The sequence below is a fragment of the Balaenoptera ricei genome, chromosome X (assembly GCF_028023285.1).
Source record: "Balaenoptera ricei isolate mBalRic1 chromosome X, mBalRic1.hap2, whole genome shotgun sequence".
Taxonomy (NCBI): Eukaryota; Metazoa; Chordata; class Mammalia; order Artiodactyla; family Balaenopteridae; genus Balaenoptera; species Balaenoptera ricei.
This window is the reverse complement of record NC_082660.1, coordinates 15,963,584-15,977,037: the sequence shown is the minus strand read 5'-3', so window position 1 is coordinate 15,977,037 and position 13,454 is coordinate 15,963,584. Positions and strand designations below refer to the sequence as shown.

The 13,454-nt window shown below is 43.6% G+C and overlaps 1 protein-coding gene across 6 annotated transcripts in view; it reads left to right on the top strand.

The window, feature by feature from the left end:
* Positions 1 to 13,454, top strand: part of PHKA2 (phosphorylase kinase regulatory subunit alpha 2) — an 85,611-nt gene that overhangs the window by 36,969 nt on the left and 35,188 nt on the right. For all 6 annotated transcript variants that reach the window (XM_059911800.1, XM_059911797.1, XM_059911798.1 and 3 more), the window contains 7 exons: positions 145 to 313; positions 2,767 to 2,849; positions 5,164 to 5,244; positions 6,368 to 6,466; positions 8,248 to 8,394; positions 9,831 to 9,884; positions 10,486 to 10,608. In XM_059911800.1, the coding sequence (XP_059767783.1) occupies positions 145 to 313; positions 2,767 to 2,849; positions 5,164 to 5,244; positions 6,368 to 6,466; positions 8,248 to 8,394; positions 9,831 to 9,884; positions 10,486 to 10,608 (756 nt within the window). The remainder of the gene's footprint in view (positions 1 to 144; positions 314 to 2,766; positions 2,850 to 5,163; positions 5,245 to 6,367; positions 6,467 to 8,247; positions 8,395 to 9,830; positions 9,885 to 10,485; positions 10,609 to 13,454) is intronic.

Below are 13,454 nucleotides of genomic sequence, written 5' to 3'. Positions count from 1 at the left end.
TGTGTGGTGCTCACTAGTGAACATCCATCCCCTGCCTTCCATCCCCCTGGCTCCCAGAGGTAACAGATAAAAGGTCTAGATCCAAGAGATTGACCTTGGCAGCCATGAACCCCTTAGTTGTGAGCAGCCGACTTGCTTTCTCAGGTGGATAAAGTGGAGAGGTTCAAGCACACTCAGAGTACCAAGGACAGCCTGCATGCCAAGTACGACACCGCCACCTGCAGCACCGTGGTGGGCGACGACCAGTGGGGCCACCTCCAGGTTGATGCCACCTCCCTCTTCCTCCTGTTTCTGGCCCAGATGACTGCCTCCGGTGAGCCAGGGCTGATTGACCTCATTGTACTGGGAGTGACAATCCAGAAGGGGGCGGGGAGGGGCAGGCATTGATCAGTATTCAAAATAAGCTATTTCTGTAAAGAAAAAGCATGCTTCTTTTTGCGTTGCATTATGCGCGCTACTCTGTGGCTCTGTTTGACAGTCAGCCTCCTGAACCCTTGTAAGACGAGGGCCGTTGCGCCGGCTCTGTCAGCATCTCACTGGTTGATCCCAAAGCTTCCTTGCTGTCTCTGTTGCCTAATTATTGGACCAACCTAGATCAGATCTACGTTCAACAGTTCAAATATCTGCAGACGGTGTCATGCTCCATTTTAGAGTTTTTTTCTTCTCCAGGAGTAACAAGCCCTTCCACTCTTCCTCTCACTACCCTGTCACCCTCTTTAGACACACCCTCGTTTGTCCAAATTATAAACAAACAACATAATTTCTAGAAGTCAGCAGTGTGCCCAGAGTTGTCTTTCAGTCCATAGCACCCATGGTGGGCAGAAAATTTCTGGGTGGTGAGCATTGTTCTCGTTGAAGCCCAAGCTGTTGGCTTTCATGGAGGCCTGGACACCAGGCCTCCCGATCTCCAAGCTGCTGCCCCGCTCTGTGCACCAAATAGCCTCAAGTTAGGTCACTTAGCTGCTGTGTCTCAGAGTTCTTATCTCCAGTCCCCTAAATTCACGCTCCTGAGTTAGAGGCTTCCCATTTATTTCAGGCTGCAAATGTGAAACTCTAAAAATAGGAGAAGTCAGTAAATAATACTGTTATGGCTTCGTGAATAAACCAGGCACTTTAAAAAATATGTTTTGGTTATGAAAGTTAATATGAGCTCACTGTAGATATTTTGGAAAATATAACGAAATACATAGAAAAAAAATCTCACTGCCAATTTTCATTTGAATGTGTCTCCTCCAAGTTTTTTTTTTCTATGCATTTTAAAAACATATTTAAGGTCATACTGTATGCATAAATATAGTCTTTTTATTACATAGCATTATAACTTAACCATTTCCCCCTTGATATTACAAGCTGTTTATAAACATAATTTTAGTGACTTTATCAGTGGATATTCCATAATTAGTTTAACTATTCCTTTATTCTTTTTTTTTTTTGCTATTACAACTATGTTGCAATACCAACTTTGACCCCCATCTCTATTTGCTTCCTTCCCTTAGTTAGATATCATTCAAAGGCTATTCATACTTATTGCAAAATTGTTTTCAGAGCAGTTTACTAGTTAAGCTTCCCCCAGTGATGTTAAGGGTGCATATCTTACCGTAGCCATACCAGCTTCAAGAATTCATACTTTAAAAATACATGTTGGGGGCTTCCCTGGTGGCGCAGTGGTTAAGAATCCGCCTGCCAATGCAGGGAACACGGGTTTGAGCCCTGGTCCAGGAAGATCCCACATGCCACGGAGCAACTAAGCCTGTGCGCCACAACTACTGAGCCTGTGCTCTAGAGCCCGCGAGGCACAGCAACTGAGCCCACGCGCCTAGAGCCCGTGCTCCGCAGCAAGAGAAGCCACCGCAATGAGAAGCCTGCGCACCACAACAAAGGGTAGCCCCCGCTCACTGCAACTAGAGAAAGCCTGCGCACAACAACAAAGACCCAGCTGAGCCAAAAATAAATAAATAAATAAATAAATTAATTAATTAATTAATTAAAAAAAATAAAAGTACATGTTGGAACTCTGCTCAATATTCTGTAATAACCTAAATGGGAAAAGAATTTGAAAAAGAATAGATACGTGTATATGTATAACTGAATCACTTTGCTATACACCTGAAACTAACACAACATTGTTAATCAACTATACTCCAATATAAAATAAAAATTTAAAAATCCAACAGGAAAACCAAAAAAAAAAAACATGTATTTGTCATAACCAGCTATACATTCAAGGACCCAAGCAAAAAACCAGCTCTCCTGGTCACTGCCTGCTTTTTAGCACGTTGATGTAGCCGCCTGGGCAGATCCTGGGAGCTGGCCTTTCCATGAGGTGAAAAGCCATCTCCTGTAGTTGAGGGCTCTACTTTCCCCATCTGCCATTGGGGAAAAGTACCCGCCCTTTGGCTCACTCAAAGATAAGCCAGTGGTTGCTCTGGGCTAAAATGCTTGCTTTGTGGAATCTTCTCTGCACAAATCCAACACATACCCGAAAGCCCCACATCTTCTCTTTCAATCCTTTCTACTTCTAGGCACACACATAAAAGTGGAGCCATTCTTTCCTTCCTCCCTTCCCTCCCCGCATCCTTCCTTCCTTCCGAGATTAGATATTAACTGTTACAGTTTACTTCATACTTAATTTTTGATGCCCTAGTAAGAAAAATGAAAATGAGGGTAAAAGGATTTATTTCCTAGTGGAATATTTGTAATTTGTAATTGGCAGCTCTCTCTTCACAACATAATTCCGTAACTCCATTGTTTGTTTTTCTTTACTAGGCTTACGTATTATTTTCACTCTTGACGAGGTGGCCTTCGTACAGAATCTTGTTTTTTACATAGAAGCTGCATATAAAGTCGCTGTAAGTGTCAAACCCAGTGTTTTTTTTCAGGTGTCCCAGTGTCAAAAAGAATAAAAATCATACAGCTCTTTGAGGGCCAGGCTGTTTGGGGCTGACCAGAAGGTTAGCAAGATTAGAGCTATAAGATTACGTCACCTCTGCACACAAAGTGCTCATTTCTGTCCAGGAGCTCAGTTGGGGAGCTTTTGTTTTTGGAATGTGCCACATGCTCTGTTTGAATCCATCACGCTTATTTTAAATAAGACTCTAAAATGTCCTGTGGCACGTCCACAGGCCAGCCTGAATCAGGATGGAGGGCAACACCATCGGCACCTGGGCAGGAGCTGCGGTGCCGTGGGGATCACCCCAGGCAGCCCACAGGTAGAGAAGCTGGAGCCAGATGTGTGCCCTGGGCCAGGTGTGTGCGGGTGCAAATATGTAGAAACTCAGTTCCTCCAGGCTTTTGTCTGCTACAGAGAGTGGAGCCTGACACACTTCTAGAGAACAGCTAAACTGTAAAGCTGACCATAAGAGCAGTAAGGAAAGGGTAGAGTTTGTTTTTTTGTTTTTTTGGTTTTTTTTTTTTAAAAAGCCATTAAAGCAAGGATCAGCAAACTTTTTCTGTAAAGGGCCAGAGAGTAAATTTTTTCAGCTCTGCAGTCTCTGTTGCTGCTACTCAACTCTGCCATTGTACCACAAAAGCAGCCATAGGCAACTCGTGAACTCGTGAACGTGGCTGTGTCCCAAATAGACTTTATTTACAAAAAACAGGCGGCAAACTCTTTTGGTCCAAGGGCCGTAGTTTGCTGACCCCAGGTCTAAAGCGGCGATTCTCAGCCAGGGGCAGTCTTCCCCTCCCAGGGGACATTTGGCAATGTCTGGAGCCGTTTTTGGCTGTCACTCTGGGGAGAGTGCTACTGACATCCAGTGGGTGGAGGCCAGGGATTCTGCTGAACATACTACAGTGCACAGGACAGCTCCACACACACAGAATGATCAAGCTCCAAATGTCAGTGGTGCCGAGGTTGACAAACCCTGGTCTAAAGAAACTTGGGAAGTCTTTGTGGAAAGGGCAGGACTTTAGCTGGACCTCGGTGGATGAGTAGGGTTTAGATTGGCAGAAGGGAGGGGGAAAAGGGTGTGGGAGTAGCAGGAACAATAACAGAGGCAGGAACAGGCTGTGAGCATGGGAACAGCTTGGGGACAAGGGGTGCAGAGTGAAGGAGTATTCTTAGGGTGAAAGCTGAGTACTTAAGAATAGCAGAAAGTAAAGTCAGCTTGTGGACGTGCAGGAGGTGGGGCTGGATAATAGAGGTATGGCCATACAGAGAGAGAGATTTGAACGTGATCCACTAGGGAATAAACAGGTCATCATTTTAGACTCATGCTGGGGAGTGAGCTGATCAAAGCAGTTTTTAAGGATAAGTCAGTCACTTGGCTCCAAGGTTGGAGTGAGGACGGGTTGGAGCGGAAAGGCCCAGCTGTGAGGAGTACTAAAGGAAGGGGTCCTGGGGCTCGGCAACAAGGCCTGCTTGGCAGGGAAGAGTCTGAAGTCACTCTCGTGTGTCTAAGTCTAAAATTTCTCATTTTGAAAATGTTCATCTTTCTCTATAATAATAAATGCCAAAATTTTGGCATTGGTCCTGTTCTTCTTGGGTTGCAATCTTTCAGTAGTGCATATAGCATTATTTCAAAACGGTATCCAGTGCTTGGGTTTCTTCAGTGAAAATATAAACTATAAAAGTTAGGTATGCATGTGTCAAGTCCTCTATGTGGACGGGCTGTTCTAAGCCAGTTCCTATTAATTTGTTTCAAAATACCAGGAAAGTTCAGTATTCTGAGCCTCAGTTTTGACTTTGGCTCCTGTTAGTTGCTGAGCATTTTTTTCCCAAGAGGTAATGTTAAAAATAGGTATTAAATTATTTTAAATAGTTTGGTTGGCTTCACCTAGTTACAACCCATTTGTTAAAGTTTCTTTATTCCATCTTACAATTTAATACAAGTTCAAACGTATTAGATAAGTAAAGGGCAGCCTTTTAACATAAAATGTTCTGGTCTCTACAAGTCAAGAGTTTCTTACAAATTACTAACTTTAGAAGTAAGAAAATTGAGAGTGTCTTTGTATGCATTTTTGTTCCACTTGAGTATTTACTTCCAAAACTCTACCCAGAGGTCAAATGAACTGAAATCGAGAACACAGCTCGAATATGTAAAGCCATGAATTTAGTAGCCTTCGAGAAGAGATATTCATGTTTCTTTATGCCTGCAGCGACATGAACGAATCATTTTTCCATAGCACTTTTCATATACCTCTTTTTCCCTTTTTCTCCCACAGGATTATGGAATGTGGGAACGTGGAGATAAGACCAATCAGGGCATTCCAGAACTGAATGCAAGCTCTGTAGGAATGGCCAAGGTGACAGTCTCGTCCTGTTTGTTCTTCCTTCTGTGCATCTTTAACTGCTTTGGTTTGGTTCTCATCATTAGGGGTTTGGATTTGATCTGATTAGCATATTTTTCAAAAGTCAGCAGCAAGTATGGAATTCAAGTGGCACATGTACCCCAGCCAACTGAAATTATAGGTAAAAAAAATGTAGGTTTCTTACACCGAAATCTGCGTGTACCTGAAAATAAGTGCATTCCCTCCTTACTATCCATTGTTATCACCCACGCATCTAAGCTCTTGCTGTTGTCGAAGAAGCTGGATGTATGATGTCTAGTCTTCTTTTCTGGGTCATAAAGGGGAATGAAGAATATGACCACTTTGTAGGACAAGACTCACAAGTTTTAAAGTCTACAGGGTCAGGTGAGGCGAGTAATATAAACAAGTGAAGCCGGCCAGATAGAAAAATATCAGGGGGTATTGAGGATGCTGCAAACTCTCTCTATAGGTATTCTAATTCAAAATCATTTTAAAAACTTCCTCCGGCCAAACAAAATGTGCCTGTAGGGCAGATTCAGCCTGCTGGCCACCAGTTGACATGTCTTGCCCTAGACATTTAGCACGCCTCCTCCCTCCCCTCTTCCTCAAGACTGAAGCATAATTTTAGACAGAGTAAAGACTCCAGAACTAGAATTTTTAAAGCAACAATAAATTTGCTCTGTTAAGGTCAACTGACAGAAAACATACTTAATACTAAAAAAAGTTAACATTCTTAAGTGCCAAATATGCTAATGTTAGAAGTCAACCGCTAAAATAGGTGAAAGAAAAGCCGCCCATGAATTTAGCCCTCCACCCCTTACACACCAATGCTGTGTTGTTAATGTTTCATTTTCGGGTAGAATAGTAATTTCATTTTGGGAAATGGTTTTCCATTTTCTCTTTCTTGTTCCTGCAGTGAGCAGCAAAACACAGGAAAGCTCTTATCCACTGAAAATAAGGAGAGAACACGAGTATAAGACACTTTAGTGGATTTTAAAGATTTGTTTTATCACCTTTGGGAAAACATATATGCTAGATTGCTTAATGAAAAAGGGGTGCCAGATATGGGAGTGTATGTGTACTAGAAAGAAAAAGTAATTCATACCTGTGCTTGTAGGCAGCCCTAGAGGCAATTGACGAACTGGACCTTTTTGGAGCCCATGGAGGTCGCAAGTCCGTGATCCACGTTCTGCCTGATGAGGTCGAACACTGCCAGGTAATGATGGCTCAAGGCTCTCACGTTCCAGAGAGTAGGGAAGGAGACTCATGAAGTGGAAGACTTGGGCTCCAGTTCAGATCCTCACCTTCCTAGCTTGATGGTACTTGGCTTCTTTGAGTTTCAGTTCCCTCATCCATAAAATGGGTATACTGGGACCTTCTCCTCCTGCTGCACAAGGTGGTCATAAGGATCAGAGTAAATCAACTTAGTTTGTCAGAGTACTTTGTAAACCAGAAAGGACTGTGCAAACATAAGACACAGTGATGATGTTGTATATGGAGTCAATAATCAAGGCAACCTTGTTTCGTTGGAGGCAAAATCGGTTTTATGTTTTTTGAGCATGTAGGTGGTTTTCTCTCAGGTTTATTTCTGAGGTCCCCAAATTGGATGACTAGCAGGCAGTAGTTCACTTGGGGAGGGAGTGGGAATGGGCAGAATGGATGGTGGAGGAGAGATGATATGGGAGAAATGGCAAGTTAGTAAAATCTCCCTGAAATACCAGTCAGAGAAAGGTGTGATTTGATGCAGATTAGGGGACTCCATTTAGCAGACAGTAGGTCACCAGTTGCTGACACATCAGCAAACTCTTATTTAGTGAGGGCTTACTGCATGCCAGGTACTGTGCTAGAGCTGTGGGAGTGAGATACATAAAAACCTGTAAGCAGAGCACTTCCGGTGGGAGTGTGTGTTTCAGGCAGAGAGCCGAGGGAGAGTGACTAATTAAAGAACTGGGCTTGGGGGTCAGTTGGCTATAGAAAATGAAGCTTTGTTCTGAAGCTGAAGGGCTCCCCCCCCATATTTGACTCCTTCTAGCTCTTTCCATTTCCCTCCATTATATAGTCCTTAATGGGGAGTCTGCTATTTCTTTGAGTGTGGTTTAATAAAGTCAAGCTGGTATGCATCTTAATAGATGTGTAGTCCCTAGTGGAGATTGCATGAGCTCTGTAGCCAGCTGGACCTGGGTTAGAATCCTAGCTCTGTTGCAGACTGGCTGCATGCCCTTAGGCATGAGTCTCTGTGTCTCAGAGTCTTCACGTGTGAATTGGACATAGTTCTTGAATTCCTTCTTCATACAGAAGATTTAATAAGCTTATGTTTGCAGGGGTCTAGTCCCATGTCTGTACATGTTAGATCTCAGTGTTAGCTCCCTTCCCTTCCCAAACTTTTCTTTATAATTTCACCTTCCTTTAGTTTACAGTACCTAATCCAACCACCTTATAATTGAGGCCATATTATAGTGCCACTAGGTAACCCATTCTTTCTAGGACTAAACTAATTCTGTTTTGACTAAACCATTTTGCCTGTTCGTGTGGTCTTCTGAATTTGACTCCTTTAAGTCACCCAATCCAACTGGTCACATTCCACAGAAGCCAGACATTTCTCCAGGCTGGTCCCATATGTGTGTTCTTCTCTGTCTCTTGTCTTCACAGCCAGGACACGCTAGCCTACTGACAAGGTAGTCCTTAGTCCCTTCCCTGCATGTCCTAAAGGCCCAGCGAAGTCAACAAAAGGCACGAAAGGAAGGGAGACAAACAGTTCTCAGCACGGGCTCCAGGCATACTACTGCTCTCCCCAGCCCCCTTTTCTCCTGCAAGGAGCAGGAAGCATTGGCTGGGTAGTGAGGTCGCCCAGCAGGGGCCATGTTGGTAGGAAAAAGCTCTACTAAAAATTGGCAAACTCATTCAAATGTTCCATTGGGGTAAAGTCGTTGTTTCTAGATACTGTATGTAACTATTAGTGCTTCCGAGGTTAAAGCCACCTGTTTGTTTTTCGTTCAGTCTATTCTGTTCTCCATGCTGCCAAGAGCATCGACATCTAAAGAGATTGATGCTGGGCTTCTTTCCATTATTTCTTTCCCGGCCTTTGCAGTGGAAGATGTGAACCTTGTGAATGTGACCAAAAATGAAATTATTTCCAAGCTCCAGGTAAGCATTGGTCACACTGGTGCCCTTCTGCCCTGTGCTAAGTGCCCCTTTCAGACAGTGACGTGGAGCAGCTCACCCAGGCCTTGGTTCTCCATGAGGTCAATTGCTCAGTATCTAAGTCGACTCACGATTGAGGTATCCAAAGCTGAGTCTGGATAAGTCTTGGAGTGATCAATGCCTTGGTTCTCTTTCTAAGTAGCAGAGCTTCAGTTCAAGCTGGCACCTTTAAACCCCAATTCGTATCACTCCTGTACTTCTAAGGCAGAGCTTCTTAACCCTTTAGAGATCCCAGACAGACTCTTTTAAGAATCTCTTGAAAGGTAAAGTCCCCGCCAGAAAAAAATGTACATGTCCCAATATCCTCAAACTTTACACACAATTTCTGGGGACTTGGAGATCCCAAAGTTAAATTGAGGTTAAGAAAAATCCCTGCTCCGAGGTGAAATGCAGGAACTATGACACATTACACCAAACTGAGAAGGTTATTCAGTACTCCAGCCAACTGAAGTTATCAGTAAAATGATTGAATAATGTAAGTTTCCTAAACTGAAATCTGCATGTTGATGATCCTGCTTAGATTCGGTGAAAAATGCTTTTAGCCTTTGGAAACAAAGGGGTAAAGGGTCTCCAACCATATCCCCAATAGAAGGCACTGTCTCAGTTAGGGGCCAGTGGAGAAAACAGAACCTCTTTAGTTTGTGGAAGTAGGCAGGGAATTAATGTAGGGAATGAAGTGTTTCAAGGGGAGCAGTTCAAGACCGGACCTCCACGGCCGGTGCTAGAGCGGCCCCACGCACTTAAGAAACCGGGCAGTGGACGCCCAAAACTGCGATCCAGGGATTAGGGAGGCAGATTCAGGGAGCACTGCCACTGTCCTTCTTTCTTGACCCCCGAGAAGCTGGAGTGGAACACTGGAGCCTGCAGCAGGAAAACCAGCAGCGATGGCCCTAAGCCACAGGAAGCCCCACCACCTCCCTCACCTACTTCTCGCCGGGTGCAGGCTTCTTTGCATCCAGAGCCTAACGCGAGGAGTCTGGAATGTCCTGTGGCTTTCCAGTCTTTCCAGTAGAAGCAGTCCAATCAATCCACGTATCTGCCTTGGTGGCTTCTCCAAGCAGTAAGGGTCCCTTTGCATCTTTGCACGATACAGCAAATCAGAATGAAAGGATGGTCATTCAGTGAAGTATCGGTAATTAATCTCTCAGCCCTGACTGCCACTCTAATGGAAGGTTTTGGCATTCCCTTCCAAGCACTGATCAAACCTGAATTTACTTTATTACTTAAAAATAAGTTTTTGTACTGATAGCAAAGAGCATTTGGTACCCATTTTGTTACTAAAAGATTCATGAGAAAGGGGGTGAAGGGCTGACTTGAATCAAAGAGGCAAAGAAATTCTTCTGTTTCATCAAATGCATCTTTTTTCTTTATCTTCTTAGGGGCGTTATGGATGCTGTCGCTTCCTTCGAGATGGTTATAAAACCCCAAGAGAGGTTGTATTTAAAGATTGTTTCTTCTGATTCCTTAACTGCTTCATATCTAAGTTGCCACTGTGGTGTTCTCCCTCTGTTGATTATAAAACTTACATGTTGGAATATTGGAAGGAAGTCTTAATTTTGGAGTCAGCAAGCTGGAGTTAGGCAATAGAATAGTAAGATCATCTGGAGGACAGCAAGCTGGTGGTTTAAAACCAGCTTGTAGACAAGGACAAACAGTCCTGTGGCTCACACTTTTTTTAAAAGGCTACCTGTGGCCTCCTTGGGTTCCTTTGCCATAGTGACTGATAGAATGATATCAATAAAACAGATAGTCTGCCCAGCACTGTGAGAGGCAAATTGCTATTTATTTGTTATAGAGATATAGTAAGCTTAAAATAATAAACTACCCAGGAGTGTTGTGTACATTTGATTTACTTTTCTGAAATTTTACCATGGAAAACTGCCAAAAATGGCATCTCCCCATTATAGCAGAATCCTAATCATGCCAGCCTCAAAGCTCATTGAATCAGAAAGCAAGGGACACCCAGTGAGGTATAGTGGTATTATGTATGTAATCTGACATTACCTTTTAGAGGGTTTACCTGTTTGGTTCCAGGACCCAAACCGATTGCATTATGACCCTGCTGAACTCAAGCTCTTTGAAAACATTGAATGTGAATGGCCTGTGTTCTGGACTTATTTCATAATAGATGGGGTCTTCAACGGTGATGCTGTTCAGGTGAGAAAATGCTGGGTGTTGTGTTGGTAATCAGCATTTTCATTCCACTGGTGTGCTGATTACTATTAGAACATAGGGTTATGCAAGAATTCAGGGCACTGTGTCAGTTATCTGTCACTGCTGAACAAACTTTCCTAAAACGTAGTGAATTAAAACAATAACTCTTTTGTTTGCTTATTATTCTCCAATTTGGGCAAGGCTCAGCTGGGACAGGTTTTCTCTGCTTTACCTAGTGTCACCTGGGATGGTTCAGTGGGGCTGGAGGATCTACATCCGAGATGGCCTCCCTCACATGGTTGGCAGCTTGTTGGCTCAGACCTTAGTTCTCCACCTAGCTAGCTTGAGCTTCTTACAGTATTGCAGTCTCTGGACAGTTAAGCTTTTTACATGGTGGTCATCTTCTCCCAGAATGCAAAAGCAGAAGCTGCCAAGCTTTCTTAAGGTTTAGGCCTGGAACTGGCAAAGTGTCAACGTCTGTTGCATTCTGTTGTTTAAGGGCTATTGTTGCCAAGCCAGGTTTGTTTTGCCAGAGTGCAACAAGCAAGCCAAAACGCTGAGATGCCGAGGTTTGCGGCAAAAAGAGGGTTTATTCGCAAGGCAGCCATGCAAGGAGAAAGTCTCAGGTCTACCTGAGCGAAGGCAAGGGGCTCGGTGTATTTATGGGATAAAGAATAAAGCAGCAGGGCGGTCTGAGGCTGGGGAAAGGTGATTGGAAAAAGGTGCAGTAATTGTCATTCTGCCCAAGTGTAACTAGGCTACAGGGCTCTGCATGTTCCAAAATGGAGGTGCTTAGCATGCTCTGAGGGTGGAGTTTTCAGCCCTCTGATGCCACAAGGTCAGCGGACACTTGGGCATGCCCAACTGGAGGGTCAGTGGTCCTAACCAGTCTTAACCAGATCATTTGGAACCAGACACAGCTGACTCCAAGTTCCTAGACAACAACTCGGGCAAACATCTTATTATTCAGGCTAAGTGCTGCTTGGAGGACTTGCAAGTAATAAAAGGACTTTCATTAGTGAAGGCAGGTTACAGGTAAAATGGATTTGACTAATGATTACCCTTGGTTTCAGTCCCCCCTATCTTTTGATCATTCCTCCATCTTAAGGGAAGAAGGGCGATTACCACTCTGGATACTTCCTGCCGATAAGGGGCATAGACCCAACTAGGGCTTGTGGAATGAAACTGTTTAGCACTCATTTGAAAATATTCGTTTGTTCCCAGTTTCAAGTTAACATTTTGATCCCAATAAACAAATACCACCTATGTGCCAGCTGTCAAGGCATTCATAGGCCCAAGATTGGTAAACCATAGACAAAGATGTAGCCTGAGTGGGCACATAGAATGCCAGACATTGTTAAAACTTAGGCTTTTATTTTTAGGGATTTTATCTAGGATAAGCCAGGGATCAAGTGTCTTACCCTTTTCCATATTGGAGTGTCTTGATCATTATCAGTTTGGCTGAAACAATTAGATATTAAATATGGAAGGGACACAGGCTGGGAAAAGTTAAGTATGGTTTCTATAATATCCTGACCATGTAGAACCTTGACAAGGGTAGATGCCAGGGTCATTTTTTTTTTTTAATCTGAGGACACAAGGAGAGGACCAAATTTCGGCTTAGGATAAAACAGGTGACAGGAAATTCTCTGTTGATTAGCCTAACCCAATGTGTTACATCTGAGGGCCTTTTATCCTAAGTCATTCAAGGGGAGGGCACTACATAAAGGCTGGAGGACTAGGAGGCGGGGTTCATCGGGGGCCACCAAACAGTCTTCCACGGACGTGCAGGTTTTGTTGTTGCTGCTGTTCTTTTCAGACCAGCCGTGGTTTTGCCGTCTTTAAGGGTACTCTTAGCTAATGTCTTAATTAATGTATCAGCCTCCTAACTGGTCTCCCAGCCTCGCTTCCTGCTGTTTCTCCACACCATTGCCAGAGAGATCTTATTAAGAAAGAGATTATGCTACTGCTTTGCTTAAAAGCTTTGAATGGCTTCCTGACTGCTTTTGGGATGAGGTACAAGCTCTTCACATGTTTTGTAGGATCCCGTAAGATCTGGCCCTCGTTTTCACCAGGGTACCCCCAATTTCTTGTTACTTATTTCCTTTCTTGAGTTCTGTAATCCAAGCACATGGAAACTTTTTCAGTCCTTTGAGCAGGCCATGCTGTCTCTCCCCTCCTCTCAAATGCCCAGGATATGCTTTCAACCCCCAACTTCCCCTCCCTACTTCACGTGATTCGTTTTAAGTGTCTCCTTTCAGAAAGCCTAAAAGCTGGGTCAGGTGCCCCTTTTATATGCCCCACGGTTCTTATAACAGCTTGGCACCTGTAACTGTATTTCCCGCTTAGTTGTCAATGGACCCTGGTAGAGGTGGTCTCTGTCCAGTTCGCTGGTGTACGCCCCATGCCTAGTACATAGTAAGTACTCAGTGAATATCTGTTCATTCATTGGCTCTTTAGCATTTGCTGCCGTGCATACTTTGGTGAGCAGAACAGACCTGTCCTCATGAAGTTTATGGGACTGACAAACTCAAACACTTGGCTGTTTTTTTAATTGTTCAGATCACATGTTCTGGGGTAGGATATGCAATCTAAGATTCGTTTTAGTTTTTGAAAGCTGCCTCTATTGAGGAATGCAGAGGTGTTTCAGAAGCGGCAGTAAACTTCAAATATTAATGTTCCCCCTTTGTTGATTCTCACTCTTATGCTTTAGTGATTATCTCGGTTCTTACGTTTTCTGTCCTTTTATCCCAAGACTGAAAGATCTCAAAAAGATTGAGTTGGAATTTCAATTATGAACAAGCTTGACAATTATCAGAAACAACAACAGCAAAAAAAAGCTAAGGAGA